The 22,184-nt window shown below is 37.9% G+C and overlaps 1 protein-coding gene across 1 annotated transcript in view; it reads right to left on the bottom strand.

The window, feature by feature from the left end:
• Positions 1–22,184, bottom strand: part of UNC5C (unc-5 netrin receptor C) — a 195,321-nt gene that overhangs the window by 45,744 nt on the left and 127,393 nt on the right. Inside the window, exons 8-10 of the mRNA XM_040237306.1 lie at positions 19,795–19,959; positions 2,732–2,788; positions 544–735 (exon numbers count right to left, since the gene is read on the bottom strand). Coding sequence (XP_040093240.1) covers positions 544–735; positions 2,732–2,788; positions 19,795–19,959 — 414 coding nt within the window. The remainder of the gene's footprint in view (positions 1–543; positions 736–2,731; positions 2,789–19,794; positions 19,960–22,184) is intronic.

Here is a 22,184-nt window from a genome sequence, read left to right as displayed (position 1 = left end):
GTTCTACTGAAAATGGCAATTAGATAGCTGGAATCTGTTTAATTATTGGCTACAAATAAATAGACAAATTCATTCTATATTTTGCCTTGAAGATTACTCATTGTTTCTATGGTACTTAGCTAATTCAACAGACTGAATCTGCAGACACTTGTGATCCTCACTAGGTGACTAGGTAGTACTCATCTATACGGGATTTGGGTTCACCTATAGACCACTGTATTCAGAGCAATACAAGATAACTTGTTAACAGGAGAAAAAAGAGAACATAAGAAATCTATCAACCAATCTTTGTACTCTTCTCAAATAAAACTTTAAAAGTATGACAGAGAAACCTGCTACAAAAGGGAAAAAAAGAGATCTGTGCACCTTGTCAACTCTAATGAGTTATATGAAGGAAATTAACATAGTAATCAACAAAACAGATGAAAATCTTTGTCTTCATGGAGCTTATATTTCAGCTAACGTAGTTTCATTGATTTTGAAGACATATAGGGAGGCTGCAGGCATGCTTAAGTCCACATATGAAATGCAATGTCAACTGACCTTGTCTTGCTGCCTTGATGTTCACAGGCTGAAAGCCTCCATTGAGTGCAGAAGAGTCAATAATATCAGACTCAAAGTCACGATGATTCTTCCTATACACAAAGAGGGCCACAACTACAGAAATGGCCAGGCAAACTATTACAGCTATCACAATGCCGACATACAGAGCAACATCATCTGAATCAGGAGCAGCTAAAGGGGAAAAGGAAACATGGAATTTGGTGGTTAGAGAAAATTCTCACAGTACATATACGTATTGCTATAATTTTTTTCAGACAGTTATTGCCTTTTTTATAGGTTAATTTCAAATCTATTTCAAAAGCTATTTAAAACAACTGTGGCCTTTCAATGGAAAATTATCTTGCATTTTTTTCCTTTCTCACTCTGCATCTATTCACTCACTAATCTATCTTAAATTGGGCAACATAACAGACCATTTACTATAAGGCATAAAAGGAAACTGGAGCTAAAACCATCCCAACCCATAGGAAAAAGAAAAAAAAACAAAACTTTATTACTAATTTCAGGTGGAGAAGTTTGGAAGGCAGCTTTAAATTCACTGATAGTTCTTTAAAAACAAATATAAACACTGTTAGAAACATCTGGCATTTACTGAATCTGTATATTTATTGCACCAGAATATTTTTCTAAGTATCATTCCCAGTCACAAAATTACTTACCACAGCACTCTTCTCACTTTGCCCTAAATCAGTGAAGGGGTGGGTGGGAACGATGGAAGGCAAGGCAAGGCAAACATTGGGAGCAAACATGCTGGGTTTGAAAGGTATACTTTCAGAAGACCCAGGTCTGGGGAGCAGAGGTTAATACTGATAACTCCAGGCTTTTGCTACAGATTCAGTATTACCTCTGAGAACACTGAGCTTCTCATGGGTTCTTGTCAGAGATTTACATGTGAGCCACTCATTACTGGAGTAAAATATAGCTCTATGCTGTACTGAGTAAGATAAAGGCCTGGTTCAGTGATCAGAAAGGTCAGACTACGCCCAAAAGGCAATTAGGCATTTGATTAACATGGTGTGAGGTCAGCTGGGAGGTCTGTCTCTGGGTAGAGCAAGAAGAAAATTCCTATAAATGTTGTCTGTTGCCTTAGTGGCATAGAACATGCTCTGATCCAATGGCAAATGGTGATAAAAGTTGATAATTCAACCAACAAAACTAAAGCTTTCCTGAATCCTTCAGACATCTTTAAGTCTCTATTATTTTTAGTTTTCTGTGACTCACAAAAATGACCAGCAAGATTAACCAAAACTGTCTGCTCACTGTGAAAGGTGATTAAACTGGTGCTTCAGATGGTCAAGAAAAACGTTTTTATCCTCAACTTTATACAAGGGCATTTTTATTTTGCAGGAAGAGAATTTTCAGGTTTGCAGGTCTCCTGGCCTCCTAAAGTCAAGGAACTACTCCTCTTTCCTAAGACTTACAGTCACACGGTTTATTATATGGTGAAATGACTTGTCTCATGCCATGTATCTATAACACAGACAGTAAAATAGCATTCCCTATGGGAAATCGGTCCATTTCTTTCAGGATTTTGTTTAAATGTACTATATGTGAAAGAATTTGTATTCTTTTTAAATAATTGTCTTTATCAAAGTTTCTAGACTCTCTGCTCAAGCATCAATCAAGTCGATACTGGCTGATCTTTTCAGGAAACGAGTGATGTACCAAACCCTCATGGCACTATGAGCAGTGCTTTCAGAGTGCTGATTTCATTTTGCTGCTGGGTTCCATGTGAGGCCCTACAGCAGTGGTCTGAATTCTGGTCAGAATTCTGTATCTAAAACCTTAATGTTTTGCTTTACCAGGCTGTAATTACTTATTCAACATTCATGATCTCTAACTCAATGGATCTGCATTTTCTCAACTCTTTACCTTTTAGCATTCGAAACTTGCCCTTTATTTAGATCCACATATTTCATGATATGTTTTGTCAGCTACTGGGACTTAAGCTTTGAATGTTAGACTGATAGATTTTAAAGCTGGCAGAGACTTGAAATGACCCTTTCTTCTTTTCAGCAGTGAAAATCTAATTTGTTTTTCATGTTGGAATATATTAGGCGCCGATTTCCTGTGTGCACATCTGTGATCCAAGGAAAGGTAAACTTGAACTGGGGGCAATAACGTTAAATGATTATTCAGCAACATAAAAACCAAACATCAAACTTACAAGAAAATCCATATTCATTCTGGGTTCTCTGCTCAGTTGAAATAGGATAAATGAAACCTTGAAAAAGAAACAAAAAATGAAACAAAAATGGGAACAAAATCAAATTAATGAGGGAAACAAAATGAGAAGCAAGAAAAATGGTTTAATTAAAATAAAAGGAGAAGAAACCTGGGTCCTTTAAAATTCTGGTCCAGTACAGAATTATGATTTTGCATCTCCTGTCTGCTCTGGAGCCTCACTAAGAATTAATAAGGAGGCAGATTGAATTTCAGAGCAAAAACTGGTCTCGAGTCACTAACTTTGGAGTGCTTGAAGTCTTTCTTTTATTGAGCATAAACTCTAATGGATCTAATTTATTTCAGACATCAAGGGTCATTAGCATAAGGAAAATCTTTTTTCCTTATCCCTGCCATATGCCTTAATTCCCAGGACATATTCAGTAAGGCTCTAAACAGGTTTTTTTTCTCTTTTATTTAATCATAACAGCTTGCTCTCAGTCTAATAGAACTAAAGAAGGCCTGTTGTCATTGGTCAAAGGTTAAATACCCATTTACTGAGCTGAGCAGACCAACTCTCTTCCTTCCATCTCAAGTGTACTTTTTGGACTTCCAGTTGTTGAGCCTCCATATAACAGGAATCCAATAGGTTTTGCCCAGGGGCTGAGCAGTTTGTCAATGCAATGGAAACTGGATGCTTTTTATTTGAAATCATTAAAAAATCAATAGAGCTTAGAGATTATACGGTTGTTTATTTTAGGGCTTCAGAGGAATAGTATAAATTGGGCAAAATAAAAACCTCATCCCAACAGTGAATGCAGAGATAAACAATAGCAGTTTTCCTTTTTTTTTCTTTTTAGTGTAATCCAAGGTAGGAAACTGATGATAATGATGATGATTGATGATGATAAATAATAGCAATAATGTGAAGTAGAAGATTGTGGGAAAATATTTCTTAAATGGGAAACATGAAACTTTTTGAAATGAAAATCTATGAAACAGTTTAAAGTGTCACATAACTAACACCCACAGATTCCTAATATTTAATATTCTGCAACATGAATTAATCAAATAATACAGCATCATTTAAATTAATCAAATGAGGATGAGTAAGAAACATGTGAATTAAACATTCCTAGTAATACTCAAGGGCAAAAAAATGTAGAGAAACTGCAAGAATCACAATTAATTGGTTCAAAATTAAAGGTCTGTCTGTAATGCTTTAACACTGAAGGTAACTCTAAATTGTGCCTCATGCAGACCTTCTGTAGTTTGCAGAACACACAGTTCTTATAACCTATTTACTTATTTGGGTAACTAATTCAGGAGAAACCTGCAGTACTACCTTAATGAAAGAGAGCTTTGCTGTAGCACAGACAGGTTTGCTCTGAATTAATTTTTAATGCTTTATTTTAGAGCAATGATTGCAACCTCCCACTCAGTTTTATAAATATTATATTCCTTATTCCAGTTGTTGGAGTCCATGTATTAGGTTTGATTTTCATCTTTAAACACTCTGTCTGGTAATAACCTTTTTCCATTTGTATTCTGTGAACTCAATAAAAGGACATCTGGGACATATATGAGCATAGGAAAAAAGGTTATTTTTGAAACCCAAAGATTCAAGACAATATAATTTCACAGCTAGTACAGGAGACCAGATAAGTGATGTCACTGTTGTAGGAGATGATTTTAAGCTGGGTGATGTCAAAAGATTTTTCTTTTTTTGGCAGACGTGAGGCCCAGGAAAGAAGTATAAAATAGGGTATTTGGGGATAGTTTGATGTTTACCCTGAAATTTTTGATAAGAATAGTGTGAGCCTACTGGAATAAGCAGAAGAGCTGTATCTTATAAAAAGGAGAAACCTATCTCTGGAGAGAGATAACGTGGTCTCAAAGTTCACCCTGTGAAGCAGCCCTAGGTTTTCCTTGGCTTTTACCTACTTCCCAACAGAATCCCTGTTGTTGACAGGTAGATCAAGGAATAATAAAAAGAAAATGGATAATTTCATTTTAGTTTCTACTTTCCCATGTTTAATTAGATCTGGGCCACTCAATACATACTTTTGTGCCTTATGGCAATTTACCTCAGACTTACATTTCCAGGCATAGAACTGGAATCCATTAATTCATTCAGTCACCTAACAAATACTCTTGACCCCATTATATGCTGGGTTCTATTCTAGGCATTAAGGTACAGTGACAAACAAGATGAGAAAAGTCACTGCTTTCATTCTTGTTTAACAGAAAATAAACAAGTAAACAAAATAACCAAGGTCATTTCAAATGCTGAAAAGTCCCCTTGGAAAATAAAGTAAAATGCAATGTGATTGGAGATAAAAGAATGACTAATTGAGGGAATCAGGGAAGAATTTTCTGCTGTAATAAAATTTACACTGAAGCTTGAACAAGGAGAAAGAATTGGCCAGGTAAAGATCTGTGGAGAACATGGTCCATGAAGCGGGCAGCACTTGCAAAAATCCTGATATAAAAAGGAAGTGGTTAGATGTCAGTGAGTGGAAAAAGGGAGGAAGAATCCTCAGAGGGAAGAGCAGCAGCCAGATCTTGTAGGCCTGATGATCCACGATGAGGTGCTTCGATTTTATTCTAAATGAAACGCAAATCCTGTCATCAAACCTAATCCTGAAAAGATCACTTTGGTTTCTCTATAGATAATGGAGAGCAAAAGAAGAGAAGTGACAAGACTTTATGGATGGTTCCTATAAAATATGGCCTGGAAGATGTCTATCCATAGGTATATTGATATATTTAATGATGTACTTGCATTTGAGGTTGTTCTAAGATAAAAAATATTAAAGTCTCACTATTAGCTATTCCTCATAGTCGATCGAGACCAATCTAGCCAAACTGCTCTTTTCCTACATGGGAAATTTTAAAACAGCCAAGTAGTAAGTGTACTCATTAATGGTTCAACACCCCAACTTACTGTTATGGAAACACTGATAAAGAATTTTGAAGGCAACTCTGTAAAACTTTTTCCATCCTTTTCAAAACACTTCGGCAACTACACAACTAAAACATCACTTAGGAAGCTGGGTATCAGAAAAGAAGGGGATTACTGTTTTATCCCCTAAACGAAAGGAACACCGAGTCACTTTCTAGAGTTTGTTTTTATACTTCTCCATCTGATCCGTCTCTCATGGAACAACAGGGAGCATTTTCTTCAGCTAATGAGGTGATCCTGCTGAGAGCAGTCCTAGCAATAATGAAAAATCGCATCTCTGGCAGAACACAGTACAGAATAATTGTTTTCAGTGTCACTATCAACAGCCTGGCTCATAAGGTAGGGATTTCAGTTCACTTTCTTACTACTTGAAAGGCAGGTCAGTTGAAAAATCACCTCGGCTGTTGGCCAAAGCAGTGAAACTGAGTTTTATAGTCTCAGGTACTTCAGCTGGAATCCTGGCCCTATCAATTTCTTAACTATGAGAGCTTGGTCAAACTCCCTCATTCCTCTAAGCATCAGCTTCTTAATCTGCGTAAGGGACTATGAATATGCGTTTCCATGTAGTTGTGGAAAGGATACATGAGATTTATAAAATGTTCGTGCCTTGTGCGAGTGCATGAAGTTGCTTCAGTCATGTCGGACTCTTTGCGACCCTATGGACTGCTAAGTAGCCTGCCAGGCTCCTCTATCCATGGGAGTCTCCAGACATGAATACTGGAATGGGTTGCCATGCTCTTCTCCAGGGGATCTTTCCAATCCAGGCTTTAGTAGCAAGTTTCAGAAACAAATTCCCAAGACCAGAGAGCAACTTGATGCTAAAAGGATTTTCTACTGGAAGCAGGGTCGAGGAGGTGTTTTTTGCTTGTGCTAGTGATTAGGTGGTTGTTTGTTGGCATTTAGTGGGTGAGGGCCAAGGGCACTGAATGTCCTGCAATGGGAGGAACAGTCAAGTCACAGAAGAACTAACTGGAACAAAATGAACCTCCATTGACAACACCTTTCAAAACCACCTCCCATGGACTGATAGAAGGAATACAGAGTAGCAGTGAGCCGCTTTTAAAAGGTTAGTGAAATGCTTCTTACGCTAGGAAGTTAGGTCATAACTACTCAAAACATTCATTTAAGAGAATATCTAGCTCAACTTTTTTTCAGAGGAGGAAAATCAGTTCCCAACATGGGAAATGGTATTTCAAAGTGAAGGAAAGTTTCTGACAGGCAAATTGGGTTTCTGTCCTTCTGTGAGAAAAGCTGACAGCACGCAGGTTTGCACTGTTCAGTTTGGGTAGGCTCCATTCACAGTCCTGTTGACTGAGGATCTGGATTGCTCGTATAACAATGTTCTGGTGGATGGTGGCTAAATGACTTGAGGAAGGAATGACTTTTTCTAATTTTCACTAAGTCATCCTTAAGACTACAGATGGGATTTACCCATATTTTTCAGCTAATGTCCAACTGTTATATAATGAGAGCTCATGAACAAATGTCCTAAAAAGGCAAATGAACTTTCCTCAGTTTTATACAGCAGTGAGTAATATCAAGTTATCCTTAAGTACATGGCTCGTAACTGTGCAATAATAAGCCCGAACATAGCCTATTTAGTGGGTTTATAGTTAGGAAATCTTCTGGGAACACCACCAGGAACTATAATAGATAAATCTTCATTTCCCCAATCAACACCAACTGCACTGATATTTCTAGTCTTTTTAAATTTTCAAGAGATATAAATAACAGACAACAGTCAAAATGATCATGATTTTATGATAAAATTTTTAAAAGATAATACAAACTTTAAAAAAAATAGTATAATACAAACTTTAAAAAAAATAGTATTCTAATAGAAAAGTTATCAAGCAAATAAGCCGCTGTGAGAAATGTTAAAAGTTCTGAGCATCAATAGCCAGGTATATATTGCTCAAAACCAAGTCTATGCCCTTACTAACTTGCAAACCTGCAAGATGTTAGAGTTAAAACAGATCATTGATTTGAATTTCTTCTTCCAATCCCTTTGTACTCACAGACCCAGGAGTCAGAGCACAGACTGATGAAGGGTCTTGTCTAACATCACAAAGTTGGTGAAACATTAAAGCCAGAGGCAGATTCCAGCTCTTAGGCTACATACCTGTCATTTTTATATGTACTGTCTGATGAATACATTTAAATGAGGATAGACAAGGAAATCATAGAAAAGGGCTTGATATGTTCATGGCTTAATTTGAAATTCAGTTATTCAATGAAGTAATGTTAATTGTTTAGACTAGAAAACACCTCTCCATTTGAAATGTTATCACTGACAGTCATGAGAAAGTTAAAACAACAGAGATTTTCACCCTTAAAGAAAACAACATCCAAATAGTGTCTTTTGTTTAAAGCGTAGGATAAGCAAAGACATTCTCCAAACTTGGACATCTCTACTCTAAGGTAACTGGAGAGCTATGCTAGCATAATGCAGGTGTTAATGTACGATAATCACATTGTATTTGGCATAGAACCTACCATAAATGTAAATATTTAAAAGAGAAACATTGTTTCTCTCAAAAAATGATGCCAACATTTTTGATAACAGAAAAAAAGGAATAAACATAAAAAACTTGAGGAACGCTACACATAAGAAGAAAATCACATTTTCAAACAACAGAAGCTGACAACTTCTTGCTTTCTGTCTCCAAGAGACCATATGGAAAAAGGTTGATTTCAAAATTAGACAGATCTGGGTTTATATATGGTCTCTCACACTAACCTGTGGGCACTGGGTGGGCTGTTTCAATTTTATGCCTCAGTTTCCCCCTATCCCAGTTAGAGCTACTATTAGGGGACTATCAGAATTTCTGTTTGTAAGATTATTTTCTGTACTTTTTGAGTTTTATTAAATTGAACACAGGTGAATTTTGCTTCAGTTTCGCCACATCTAACATAGTAGATTGGATTTAGAAGCAACTAATGTCAGGGCCTTAAGTAGAAAGTGAATAAAATTATATCTGTAACTCCTTTAAACTAAACATATAGAAATATACACGTATATGATACAATAATTTTTACATTCTCCAAAGTTTGTGAACCATTGAGCCAGATTTAAGGAAGACGTAAAAGGAAAGTATATATCAATAGATGTCTTGGAATTAACTGTTTCTTTAGATTAGTTATCAAGTTTGTAGTCAAAGGGAGACAGGTGGAGTTTTAAAGGAACACCTTTAAAGGTGTTCCTGCTTGCCTTCAAGGTTACTCATTATATTTCAGTATGGACCTTAATAAATATTTTATTTCAGTATGGACCTGCATTTACAACCTTAATAAACAGATTTTATGATATGGTTAGGATTAAATAATTATTGAGATATAGTTCACAGCTCACATGGGGAGTAGTATGTAAGTTATGAATATGACATAGCAATTCTAGTTTATAAAAGCATTGTGTTGTGTAAAAGTCCAAGTTTTTTAAATCATTAAGCTTTTGATCAGTTTTAGCAAATTTACCTATCTGAAGTACAACAGATCACTTCAGAAGATTTGTCCTCATTTTTACAATCCAAGCATTAGAAGAATCTCTGTTCTCTATGGATTTTATGCTCTTCTCGATCTGGTTGCCTGGGTCTTTCTTTCTGCCAGTGACCTTACACTAACCCAACATATCTGATTTCTCTCATTCCAATTTCATTTCTTCTGATGCAAATATTCTTATTAAAAACCTCAAGGACCATTCTAAATAAACATGTCCAGATATTTTTTTTTCCCTTTTAGGTTGGCTCTTATCTAGCCACCCCATCAAGACTGCACTAATGATGCCAAAGGTCAGGTCTGTCAAAGACACTCATGGTCATTTATTATAATTTACCACTCTTCTGAGGGTTTATTTATTGACAGGTGCTTAAGGAACTCCAAATAAATGAATATATAAATCCTAGGACATGACAACAAAAATTGAAAAGAACATTTGCTTATCGCTGATGTCAGTTATCTAAATTGCCGTGGTAATTTGTGCTCCAGTCTTCCCAGGACCGTCTGCCATGCTTCACTAACTGATCCACAGCCTGTTCCTAAAGCTGACAACCACGCCTCTCTGAAACGAATAGCAGAGAATGAAAATCTCAGATATAGAAGCCTTATCTCATGACCCACAGAAGGTGATGAATAAATATCTGAAATTCAGCTAAATAGTTGAGCAAAATCAGACTCCTAAATCAGCTGCCCGAGTTGTCAATTGGTATTTTCTATCCGATATGCACCCTCAGAAAAAGGATAAGTTATTAAATCCAAAGGCAGTGATAATGTAATCCATAGTAGTTAAAGACATCTGATAGAAAAAGTAATGAAAAGTCCTGAAGTAAAGAGGCCAATTTCTAGCATCCATCACTCTACCTGCTGGATTTTTAGGCAAAAAGAAACACTCAAAAGCACAGGCCCTGCCCCTCTGTAGACCTGAAGAAGTCGTGCTTTGCTGCAGCTGTGAAAGGTGGTAACTTTCTCCATCCCCCTGGAGTTTCCCTTGCATCCTTGAAGCTGAAGACCTTGCACTTGTCCTCTCACACCAATCTGCTCAGGCTGCCATAGGTTTCCATCGGGTTTCTGTGGGCTAAAGTTCCTAACCACATCCCTACTTTCAGAAGCAGGAAAACATTTTACCAGAAAGGAAAAAAGCAAAAGTAAACCACATTCATTACACCAGCGAAAGCAGAGCAGTGTGTTTGGCAGCCAGTCCATGGACAGAATATTTATTTGCCAGCTGGGACACTATGCATATCAAAGACTATACAAATACAGCTATGACATCAACATCTTCCAAACTACAGATAAAAGCACTCACTGTCTGACACAATTATACTTCCCTATCAAACTGCTGTGTTGACAAGAATTTCACTGGATACTGACTTGCACCTTCTCAAATGCCTACCATGGTGGTTATAAACATATCGTGCTAAAGTCAAGAACAGACTATTTGCAAAGTAAATGATTTCCTCACATTAAATACATTAAATCCCCCTGGGATTCTGAGGGCCCTGGTATGCAGTGGGTCCACACTACAATTTACACATAGAGTTCTGCCACTTCCTCTGTATGTGAGAATTAATGGAAGAGCAGGGTGACATGTACATTTTTTAATGAGTAGAAAGTGCTAAATTTGTAGACTGCATAACATTTTAATTTTCCAAAGTCAGGAAGTTCACTGATGCAGACACAGTTCCAGGCAGTTCTTGTTTGTAAATTGCAATTTCTAATTTATCTGCTGTGGCATAAACCTTCTGCAGCAAGAAGGAGTAATTCTAAATTCAGATGTGAACTCTCACATCCCAATGTGGGACTCCAATCTTCAAATAGGATTAAAACCCAAAGTCTATAGGAATAGGTACAGCAATGTAATAATCTAATTGAGTGTATTCATAAATATATATAAAGCACCATTTCTGTATCAAGTCACATATATATTCCCTTGACTGCTATTTTCAAAAGGAAAAGGTAAGCATGGATTAAACCATTTTATGCCAAGTTGACAAAGTAGGTCTTACTACAAATCATTATAAAGGTTATAAAAGTTATCAGGTCTAGGTTATACAACTGTGTAGAGTGTTAGTCGCTCAATCGTGTCTAACTCTTTGCGACCCCATGGACTATAGTCTTCCAGGCGACTCTGTCCATGGAATTCTCTAGGCAAGAATATTGGAGTGGGTAGACATTTCCTTCTCCAGGATACAAGTGTATTTCAATATAAATGGTAAATATGCTTATTGGCTCAACATTTTTGGAGACTGTCTTAAGTGCCTTATTTTTTCTTTTGTACCTCTTTCCTTCTGGGTCTATAGTGTTCTCTCTCTCCAGAACCATTTTATATAAATCCTGTCTCAAAACTATGTGGCAAAACCAGAAGCTACTTTCATATAGTCTTAGTGAAAGTCGCTCATTCGTGTCTGACTCTTTGTGACCCGATGGACTATAGAGTCCATGGCATTCTCCAGGCCAGAACACTGGAGTGGGTAGCTGTTCCCTTCTCCAGGGGATCTTCCCAACCCAGGGATCGAACCCAGGTCTCTCTCATTGCAGGTGGACTCTTTACCAGCTGAGTCACAAGGGAAGCCCAAGAATAATGGAGTGGGTAGCCTATCCCTTCTCCAGCAGATCTTCCTGACCCAGGAATCAAACTGGGGTTTCCTGCATTGCAGGTGGATCCTTTACCAACTGAGCTATGAGGGAAGCCCTTCATACAGTCTTAGAGATAACAGAAAGACAACTAAGGGCTTCCCTGATGACTCAGTAGATAAAGAGTTCAGTTCAGTTCAGTCGCTCAGTCGAGTCTGACTCTTTGCAACCCCATGAACCACAGCACGCCAGGCCTCCCTGTCCATTACCAACTCCCGGAATCTACCTAAACCTACGTGCATTGAGTCGGTGATGCCATCTAACCAACTCATCCTCTGTTGTCCCCTTCTCCTTCTGCCCTCAATCTTTCCCAGCATCAGGGTCTTTTCAAATGAGTCAGCTCTTCGCATCAGGTGGCCAAAGTATTGGAGTTTCAGTTTCAACATCAGTCCTTCCAATGAACACCCAGGACTGATCTCCTTTAGGATGGACTGGTTGGATCTCCATGCAGTCCAAGGGACTCTCAAGAGTCTTCTCCAACACCACAGTTCAAAAGCATCAGTTCTTTGGTGCTCAGCCTTCTTCACAGTCCAACTCTCACATCCATACACGACTACTGGAAAAACCATAGCTTTGACTAGATGGGCTTTTATTGACAAAGTAATGTCTCGGCTTTTTAATATGCTGTCTAGGTTGGTCATAACTTTCTTTCCAAGGAGTAAGTGTCTTTTAATCTCATGGCTGCAGTCACCATCTGCAGTGATTTTGGAACCCAGAAGAATAAAGTCTGACACTGTTTCCACTGTTTTCCCATCTATTTGCCATGAAGTGATGGGACCGGATGCCATGATCTCAGTTTTCTGAATATTGAGCTTTAAGCCAACTTTTTCGCTCTCCTCTTTCACTTTCATCAAGAGGCTCTTTAGTTCCTCTTCACTTTCTGCCATAAGGGTGGTGTCATCTGCATATCTGAAGTTGTTGACATTTCTCCTGGCAATTTCCTGACATAAGTTAAATAAGCAGGGTGACAATATACAGCCTTGACGTACTCCTTTTCCTATTTGGAACCAGTCTGTTGTTCTATGTCCAGTTCTAACTGTTGCTTCCTGACCTGCATACAGATTTCTCAAGAGGCAGGTCAGGTGGTCTGGTATTCCCATCTCTTTCAGAATTTTCCACAGTTTATTGTGATCCACACAGTCAAAGGATTTGGATTAATCAATAAAACAGAAATAGATGTTTCTTCTGGAACTCTCTTGCTTTTTCCATGATCCAGCGGATGTTGGCAATATGATCTCTGGTTCCTCTGCCTTTTCTAAAACCAGCTGGAACATCAGGGAGTTCACATATTGCTGAAGTCTGGCTTGGAGAATTTTGAGCATTACTTTACTAGCATGTGAGATGAGTGCAATTGTGTGGTAGTTTGAGCATTCTTTGGCATTGCCTTTCTTTGGGATTGGAATGAAAACTGACCTTTTCCAGTCCTGTGGCCACTGCTGAGTTTTCCAAATTTGCTGGCATATTGAGTGCAGCACTTTCACAGTATTATCTTTCAGGATTTGAAATAGCTTACCTGGAATTCCATCACCTCCACTAGCTTTGTTCATAGTGATGCTTTCTAAGGCCCACTTGATTTCACATTCCAGGATGTCTGGCTCTAGTTGAGTGATCACACCATCGTGATTAACTTGGTCATGAAAATCTTTTTTGTACAGTTCTTCTGTGTATTCTTGCCACCTCTTCTTAATATCTTCTGCTTCTGTTAGTTCTATGCCATTTCTGTCCTTTATTGAGCCCATCTTTGCATGAAATGTTCCCTTGGTATCTCTAATCTTCTGGAAGAGATCTCTAGTCTTTCCCATTCTATTGTTTTCCTCTATTTCTTTGCATTGATCATTGAGGAAGCCTTTCTTATCTCTCCTTGCTATTCTTTGGAACTCTGCATTCAAATGGGTATATCTTTCCTTTCTCCTTTGCTTTGTGCTTCTCTCTTTTTTTCACAGCTATTTGTAAGGCCTCCTCAGACAGCCATTTTGCTTTTTTGCATTTCTTTTTCTTGGAGATGGTCTTGATCCCTGTCTTTTGTACAATGTCATGAACCTCCGTCCATAGTTCATCAGGCACTCTGTCTATCAGATCTAGGCCCTTAAATCTATTTCTCACTTCCACTGTATAGTCATAAGGGATTTGATTTAGGTCATACCTGAATGGTCTAGCGTTTTTTTCCACTTTCTTCAATTTGAGTCTGAATTTGGCAATAAGGAGTTCATGATCTGAGCCACAGTCAGCTCCTGGTCTTGTTTTTGCTGACTGTATAGAGCTTCTCCATCTTTGGCTGCAAAAAATATCATCAATCTGATTTTGGTGTTGACCATCTAGTAATGTCCATGTGTAAAGTCTTCTCTTGTGTTGTTGGAAGAGAATGCATGACCAGTGCATTCTCTTGGCAGAACTCTATTAGTTTTTGCCCTGCTTCATTCTGTACTCCAATGCCAAATTTTTAAAGAATCCACCTGCAATGCAGGAGATGTGAGTTCAACTATTGGGTTGGGAAGACCTCCTGGAAGAGGAAATGGCAACTCTCTTCAGTATTCTTGCCTGAAAAATTCCATGGACAATGGAGCCTGACAGGCTTTTTCACAGTCCTAAGCATCACTAAGCATCACAGAGAGTCAGACACAACTGAGCAACTGAGCAAACACACCTACATAGACATATAGCACAACAGAACTTTGATTACCTTCTGGATAAGATATAGCATTCTGTCATTTTATGAAGCAAAAATGGTCTAATCTATTATTAATGTTAAGTTTCTATATCAAAGAGTTCAGGCATGTGTTATTTTCTATAGTAAAAATTCTCCAAGTCATCTACCTTTTCTTACTCAATGCAATCTATATTTTTTAACATACCTAAGAACTCCAATATTTGTTTTCTAATTAACAATGTGCTTATAAACCAATAATGCCTAGCTTCTTTCTGGGATAATAAGTGACTCTGATGATTTTGAATTACAACATAATAATGTTCTAGTAAAATAACACCAGTTCCTATAAAATTCTTAATTTTCAAGTATTGTCTCCAGTGTAAGAACTACTTTTTTCAGACCAATAAGGATATGTGTGTGTGTGCTAAGTTGCGTCAGACGTGTTCGACTCTTTGTAACCCTATTGAACTATAGCCCACCAGGCTCCTCTGTCCATGGGATTCTCCAGGCAAGAAAACTGGAACGGGTTGCCATGCCCTCATCCAGGGGATCTTCCCAACCCAGGGATGGAAACTTTGTCTCTTTGGCTGGGAGGTTCTTTATCATTAGTGCCACTTGGGAAGCCCTAATGAGGATATACCTCATGTATAATATATACTTGGCTCAGCTGGTAAATCTGCCTGCAATGTGGGAGTCCTGGGTTTGATTCCTGGGTTGGGAAGATCCCCTGGAGAAGGGAGAGGCTACCCACTCCAGTATTCTGGCCTGGAGAATTCCATGCACTGTAAAGTCTATGGGATCGCAAAGAGCCGGACACGACTGAGAGACTTTCACTTTCTTTCATAAGTTATACTTCAGTATCAACTACGATGTTTGGATGGCTTTTGAGTAATAACTGTGGGACTTTCTCATTCTATATTCCATGTGTTTTAAGGTGTGTGTGTGTGAATGTGTGCACACACATGTGCCCAGCTGTGTCTGACTCTTTGCAATCCTATGAACAGGCTCCTCTGTCCATGGATTTTTCCAGGCAAGAGTACTGGTGTGGGTTGCCATTTCCTCCTCCAGGGTATCTTCCTGACCCAGTGACTGAACCTAAGGCTCTTGTGTCTCCTGCATTGGCAGCTGAATTCTTTTCATCTGGGAAGTCTGTGTTTTAACCTACTTTTTATATAATCACTCACTTTATCCTTTCTCCATGTCTTCTGAAAAGTTTCACGAGATCTACATTCCAGTTTACTAATTTTCTCTTTAATTTTATCAAAAGCTGTCTCTGACCTGATCTGATTTTTAGTCTTCCATTGAGCTTTAACTTCTCAATGGATCACATTCCATTTGATTTTCCTCTAAATCCCTGTTGTTTTTACAATATTCTATTCTTTCACTTGTGCTTATATTCCTTTTTAAAAGTTTACCTTTTTATTGTTATTTATTTTACAGCCTCATTCAGATTGCTCTAGGAGTCCATGTTATTAAAGTACTGACACACCTATTTATTGTTGCCAACTTTTCCTTGCAGCAAACTATTTATTCCCTTGGGTGATATAAAACTTGTATCACAAATTAATTTTCAGGAGTGAGTTATCTTTATCATAGACCAATGCACTTAGGTTATGGAAAAAACTCCTAAAAATGGCTTGCTGTTCACTTCTGCTGGTACTCCAGAAGTTTTACTACTTATATAAATTACACATACTTTGCATTTTCCTCCCTGTATGGTATCTTATACTTCATATCCAGAACTAAGTAAAGGACTGTGGTTTTATTTAAGTGAAGACTTCGTCTTTTCTGTACCATCAATTTTCCTGTAGCCTTCCTAGGCTGATGGGTAAAAATTTTGAGTTATTTTTCATGGTGGGGGAAGCCAGTTATGAGACCCAGCTTTATCCAGGTTTCTTGCTTTCTACTCAGCCTCAGAACCAAAAATCTAACTCTCAAACCCAAGGACCTACATCCATGCTTAATGCTCTTCTTGGTTATTCTGGTGTCCACTTATACAGATACTTCTTTAGATTTGAGTTCATTTCTGTTACTTGAGGATTTCTCTTTCTTTTGAACTTGATATCCTCTCTCTCTTACATATACTCCAAATGTGTTTATATGTCTTTTAAATTTAAACATTTTATCCAATATTTCTAGATATTTTCAGTCAAAGGTGCTTATAATGAGGGGAATGGCTAAGGAAGAAATGTGTTCAAATATGATTATTTTGAACAAATTAATGAATAAACATTGACAGTAATATTTTCTATATATTTCACACTGTATTGCTCTTAAGTACCAATCTGGCTTTTAAAATATACTACACTACATTATCTATGTAACTCTTAATTCTACTGACATCCATTGGGAACTCTGAATTCTTCCTTTCTAGCCGTGTATCTACATTTATATCCAAATCACTTGTAGACAATTTTTAGTATATTCAGAGGTTGCACTGCCTCCCTAATTCAATGGTAAGCAGGCTAGCTTTGAGATAATATTGCAATACTTATAAGGAGCTATTTATCAATGCATTGAAGACACTAAGTCTCAATGTAAACAAACATTGAATGATATTTTCTAATTATTAACTGCAGCTTTATAACTATCTTTTTTTCCCTCATTCTCTTAATTCAGAACTTGTCCCTTTTACAAGCTTGGTACTTTCACTATTAGAAGCCTTTTGTTTTCCAAAATGAGGATGTTATTTTTTTTGCAAGACTTTGTTAGCATTGCTAAGCCAGAAACACCCAGCTTACTATAAATAGAAACTATAAGTTTCACTGTAAAATACTATAATTATACAGCACAACTGTATCTGAGGTTTTTATCCCTGAGGAAATCGATAACAGCACAAACTACAATTATCTTTTGTACTACAGTAGATACAAGAGGGAGGAGGAAAGAGCTTATTGACTTAGTAGGGGCTGTTACTATAGCAAATCAGATTTATAAAAGGAAACAGCTTTTTAACCGTCTGATTTTAATTCAAACACCCAAATGTTCCGGTCTGATAGGAGACTTGATAAGGAAATAAACATCAAATAACCCTTTTTGTAGCCTTATTCCCCTTCCTTATTTACACATACACACACCTCATGCCATCATACCCAATCATTAGAAAAAACTGTATTAATTCTGTAAGAAATAAGCTAGATGCTAAGGGGATGCTGCGCTTCCCCAATGGCTCAGACGGTAAAGAATCTGCCTGCAATGCGGGAGACCTGGGTTCGATGCCTGGGTCAGGAAGATCCCCTGAAGAAGGGAATGGCTGACCACTCCAGTACTCTTGCCTGGAGAATTCCAGGGACAGAGGAAACTGGCAGGTGATAGTCCATGGGGTCGCAAAGAGAGGACACAACTGAACGACCAACACTTTCACAGGGATGCTCTATCATGAAACTCTTAGCTTGAACATTTCATACCTGTGGGCTTCCCTGGTGGCTCAGTAGTAAAGAATCTGCCTGGCAGTGCAGGAGACATGGGTTCAATCCCTGATCCTGGAAGATCGTGCAGGGCAGCCAAGCCCGTGCGCCACGACTACTGAGCCTGTGCTCTAGAGCTGGGGAGCCGCAACTACTGATCCCATGTGCCACAACCATGAAGCCCTATAGGCTGTGCTCCCTAACAGGAGAAGTCACCACCAGGAGAAGCTTGTGCACCACAGCTAGAGAGTAGCCCACACAGCAATGAAGACCCAGCATCAGCACAGCTAAAAATAAATGAACATTTTATAAAAAAGAGTATTTCATGCTTGTTTTTGATATATGTCATAATTTAGAATGTGTCATTGTGTGTAACTAAGAAAAGGACCAATGTTCCATCTTGTAGCACTGTACTCCTTGTTAAATCAGTCACTTTGGGAATTTTAAAATATGCACAATGGAAGCAGAAGGCATTAAATCACCCAAAGCTGAAGGATAATACTGAGAAAGGGAGTGAGCAAGAGAGAAACCTCAAATATTGTTACTTTTCAATCACATGAATTAATTCATTCTACACTAAAAGAATACTACTAAATTATAAAAATGTTAAAAACAACTTGTGTGGTATGTTTTCATTTTAATCTTCAACTCAAACTAATATCTAGAGGAACAAATTCTGTATCTCTGGATAAACAGTAAAATAGCTGTATTCTTCTCACTCTGTGTTTCTGGAACAAATAGTGAGAGGCACAGTAGCCATCCTCAAATCACAACCAGAAAATATGCTTCACACTCAGCTTCAGCCTATTCTCAAAGAATACCACGTACCATGGACAGAAAAATAAGAGGCCCATTAGATTTATATTCTGTGTCAGCGATGCTATTATCTATCTATCTGTATTTTAAGTAAAGTTTCTTTTTAAAGGTCCCTGTAAGCATAGACTCTGGGAGATAAATAGGATTTCATAAATGTGCTGAAAATATCTTATTCTTAAATGAAAAATACAAATACTTCCACACAAATACATTTGATTGCTTGTATTCCACAAGCAATTTGTACTGTGTTATAAGAAATGTCAACATTTGGCCACCATTACCCAAGATCCAAAGACAGCACATTGTTTGATTCATTTCAACTGTACAGGTATGATTTCAGAACAATTTTTAGTACCTTAACTCATGCCCATAAAAAAGATGGTTAATTTCATATATTTAAGGGTTCCTTAGTAAGTATGGAAATCAAACCATCATCTCATTAAGAAAATCTAAGTAACAAAGCCATAAAAATGTGGAATACTTAGCTTATAGCATCTATTATATTCCTGAGCCAATCTTCTACATCCATTTAAAAATTTATGTTTTATAAACATGATTCCCTTTAGATAAACGTAATAATTTTAACACAAACCCAGAAATTTTAAGGGCTTGTGAAGATATTCCCACTAAACACTTGAAAACTGGTAGATCTACCAGCAGAAATGTTTCTTGTCCTCATACATGTATTCTAAACTTCATGGACATTGGTTCCGTAGCAGCCATGAATTAGAAGTAAATAGCTTACTTTTTGGAAGTTGTGTGACTCTCTGAGGAGTTTAGGATGCCCTTTTGTGCACTCTAATAAAACTGAGCAGCAGTTCCCTGCCCTGAAAACAATGACAGACCCTCTAGGGAAACGGCTAAATCACTTTTTGCTCATGGGAAAGCAATACTGTGCATGTCATTTGTTAACTGGACACAGTTATTATTCATTCTGGTTTCTGGGAGATTCTTTTTTTTTTTTTTCAATTTTGAGAGCTCTAGTAGTGCATTTTTGTTGTTATTCATGGGATTTTTGTTTTTTATTTTTATATTTCCTTCAAAGAAATCCAATGATGAAGACACACCTCCCCCGTGTCTGCGGTTTGCTCAAACAGACTTACTCTGCATGCACAGCCCATCCGTGCAGTTCTTGGACTGCAAGACAAGGCCGTCGCAGTCCTTGCCTCCATTCTTGGGGGCCGGTGCCGTGCACTCCCTCCTGCGCCAGTGAGTGCACTCGGTCCCGCAGGTAGACCACTTGCTCCACGAGGTCCACCGGCCATCCACTGCCACGCAAAAACAAAAACCAGCCACAGGTCAAAGAGAGAAGGAGCTTGAAGGCAGAGAGGGGGCCGGGCTCAGGTAGAAACAAAACACCAAACACTGAAGAAAATGCCCCACCAAGGAGTGCTGCGCTCATCTTAACTGCTGGAAGTAGCGTGTGCTCGCCGTGCATTCCGTGGGCTCTGCAAACTTTCCTTACGAGAGGTGTGTGACGATTTCTTCACGGACCATGCAAGGGAAGTTTAACGGGACACACAGAAATCAAAGTTGTCACCAGGACTTATATAAAGGTAAATCCTAGTAGTGTCCTTTTTCTATTTTAGGTTTTGGATTGAAAATTAGGGGACCTCCTGATGGATCCAATATTCCCATGAATAGTGCATGTGAGTAGTGCCAGTAAACCTCTGGGGGGTTAAGGAGAAGAGGTCAGGGAAAAAATCCTTCCATTCATCTATCCACCCACCCACCTCCATCCTATCCATATATTCATCTACATCCCCATTTATCTCTCTCTCTCTATTTACCGCTCTATCATCTACATCTTATACTTTTTTAAAGTTTTCATCCATGCTGCTTAATTCTGCTAAGATCTTCTGCAATGCCATCTTGAAAATACTGTTTTCCATTTATTATTTGATGATTTCATTCCATTATTTTATTTGATGATGTACACATTTCTATTTTTATTTTAAAAATAATATTTAAGCACATTCTTAATTTTTTTCCTGTGATTCAGTTATTTGGAATAGACTCACTTTCTTAATTTTGGTGCTTGACTTGTTAGTAAATTTCAATGATAATGGGCTAAGATAACTCTATTAAAACACACACACACACACACACACTTTAAACCCTAACCTGAGAAAATAGATAGTAAATTTCACTAAGGTGATACTTTAAAATGCATTCTTTAAAGGTTCTTACATAAATAAGAATACCAAAATAAGAGTTATATTTTAAAAAAATTTCCCTGAAATCCATAAATAATTATCCAGGAATAAATGCAAGACAATGGCAAACATCACTTATTGAACATGCACCGTACATTATATGTTATACCTACATCTTGCTAGAAATTAGACCAATTTTAATAGTCTGCATAGTTTGGAGAATCTCTGTGATGTCATTTAAATTACTGTGTAAATATATGCATTATGCACAATGTACAGAGATATAAATATGCCCACATGAAAAAGTGATGAAAGTATTAATATTTCAACTGTACAGAGTTAGCTACATAAATAACACCCAACTTTCTGGAGAAAAGACGTTTGCTTTGACCCGCTAAGTTGCTTCAGTCATGTCCGACTCTGTGCAACCCCATAGACCGCAGCCCACCAGGCTCCCCCGTCCCTGGGATTCTCCAGGCAAGAACACTGGAGTGGGTTGCCATTTCCTTCTCCAATGCATGAAAGTGAAAAGTGAAAGGGAAGTCGCTCAGTCGTGTCTGACTCTTCATGACCACATGGACTGCAGCCTACCAGGCTCCTCCGTCCATGGGATTTTTCAGGCAAGAGTACTGGAGTGGGGTGCCATTGCCTTCTCCTAGACCATCCCAAAGTACACACACAAACACACATTTCTAGTTTAACTAAAAGCTTGTATGTACGCATGCGTGCTCAGTCATATTAGACTCTTTGTGACTCCATGGACTGTGGCCTGCAAAGCTCCTCTGTCCATGGAATTTTCCAGGGAAGAATACTGGAGTGGGTTTCCTACTCCCAGGGATCTTCCTGACCCAGGGATTAAACTGCTGTCTCCTGTCTTGACAGGTGGACTTTTTACTACTGAGCCACCATGGAAGCTCAACTTAATGCTTAGTGTATTTCTAAATGTGGGAGTCAGTATGTAGTTAGAATATAGAAGAGTACAAGATAAAAAATATTGAAATTCTTAGCCTAGTTAAGTGTCAAAATTTGTTCCATAAATAAAAGCTCTTAAAAGGGTTCAGTGTGGGATACTGTTTTGATACTTGGAAAATTAACATAGGAATGATAAAATTTAGATTATGGTTTTCTCTCCAGTTCATTTCTCTAGCCTGTCTCTGAGAAAGGTTCCACTTAAGAATGAACCCGACAAAATTTAGGCAAAATAAAGGTGTGAGGAGTCTTTGTATCTAAATAATGAAAGTAACAATAGCTACCCCCAATGGAATACACTACTAATAATTTTAGCTTAATTTTTCAATTATTATATAATTAGACATTTTAGTAGGTTTTGGTTTCAG

This window comes from Oryx dammah, unplaced genomic scaffold, assembly GCF_014754425.2.
Source record: "Oryx dammah isolate SB20612 unplaced genomic scaffold, SCBI_Odam_1.1 HiC_scaffold_3, whole genome shotgun sequence".
Lineage (NCBI taxonomy): Eukaryota > Metazoa > Chordata > Mammalia > Artiodactyla > Bovidae > Oryx > Oryx dammah.
Note: the sequence above shows the minus strand (reverse complement) of the source record. Positions and strands in the feature narration are given on the sequence as shown.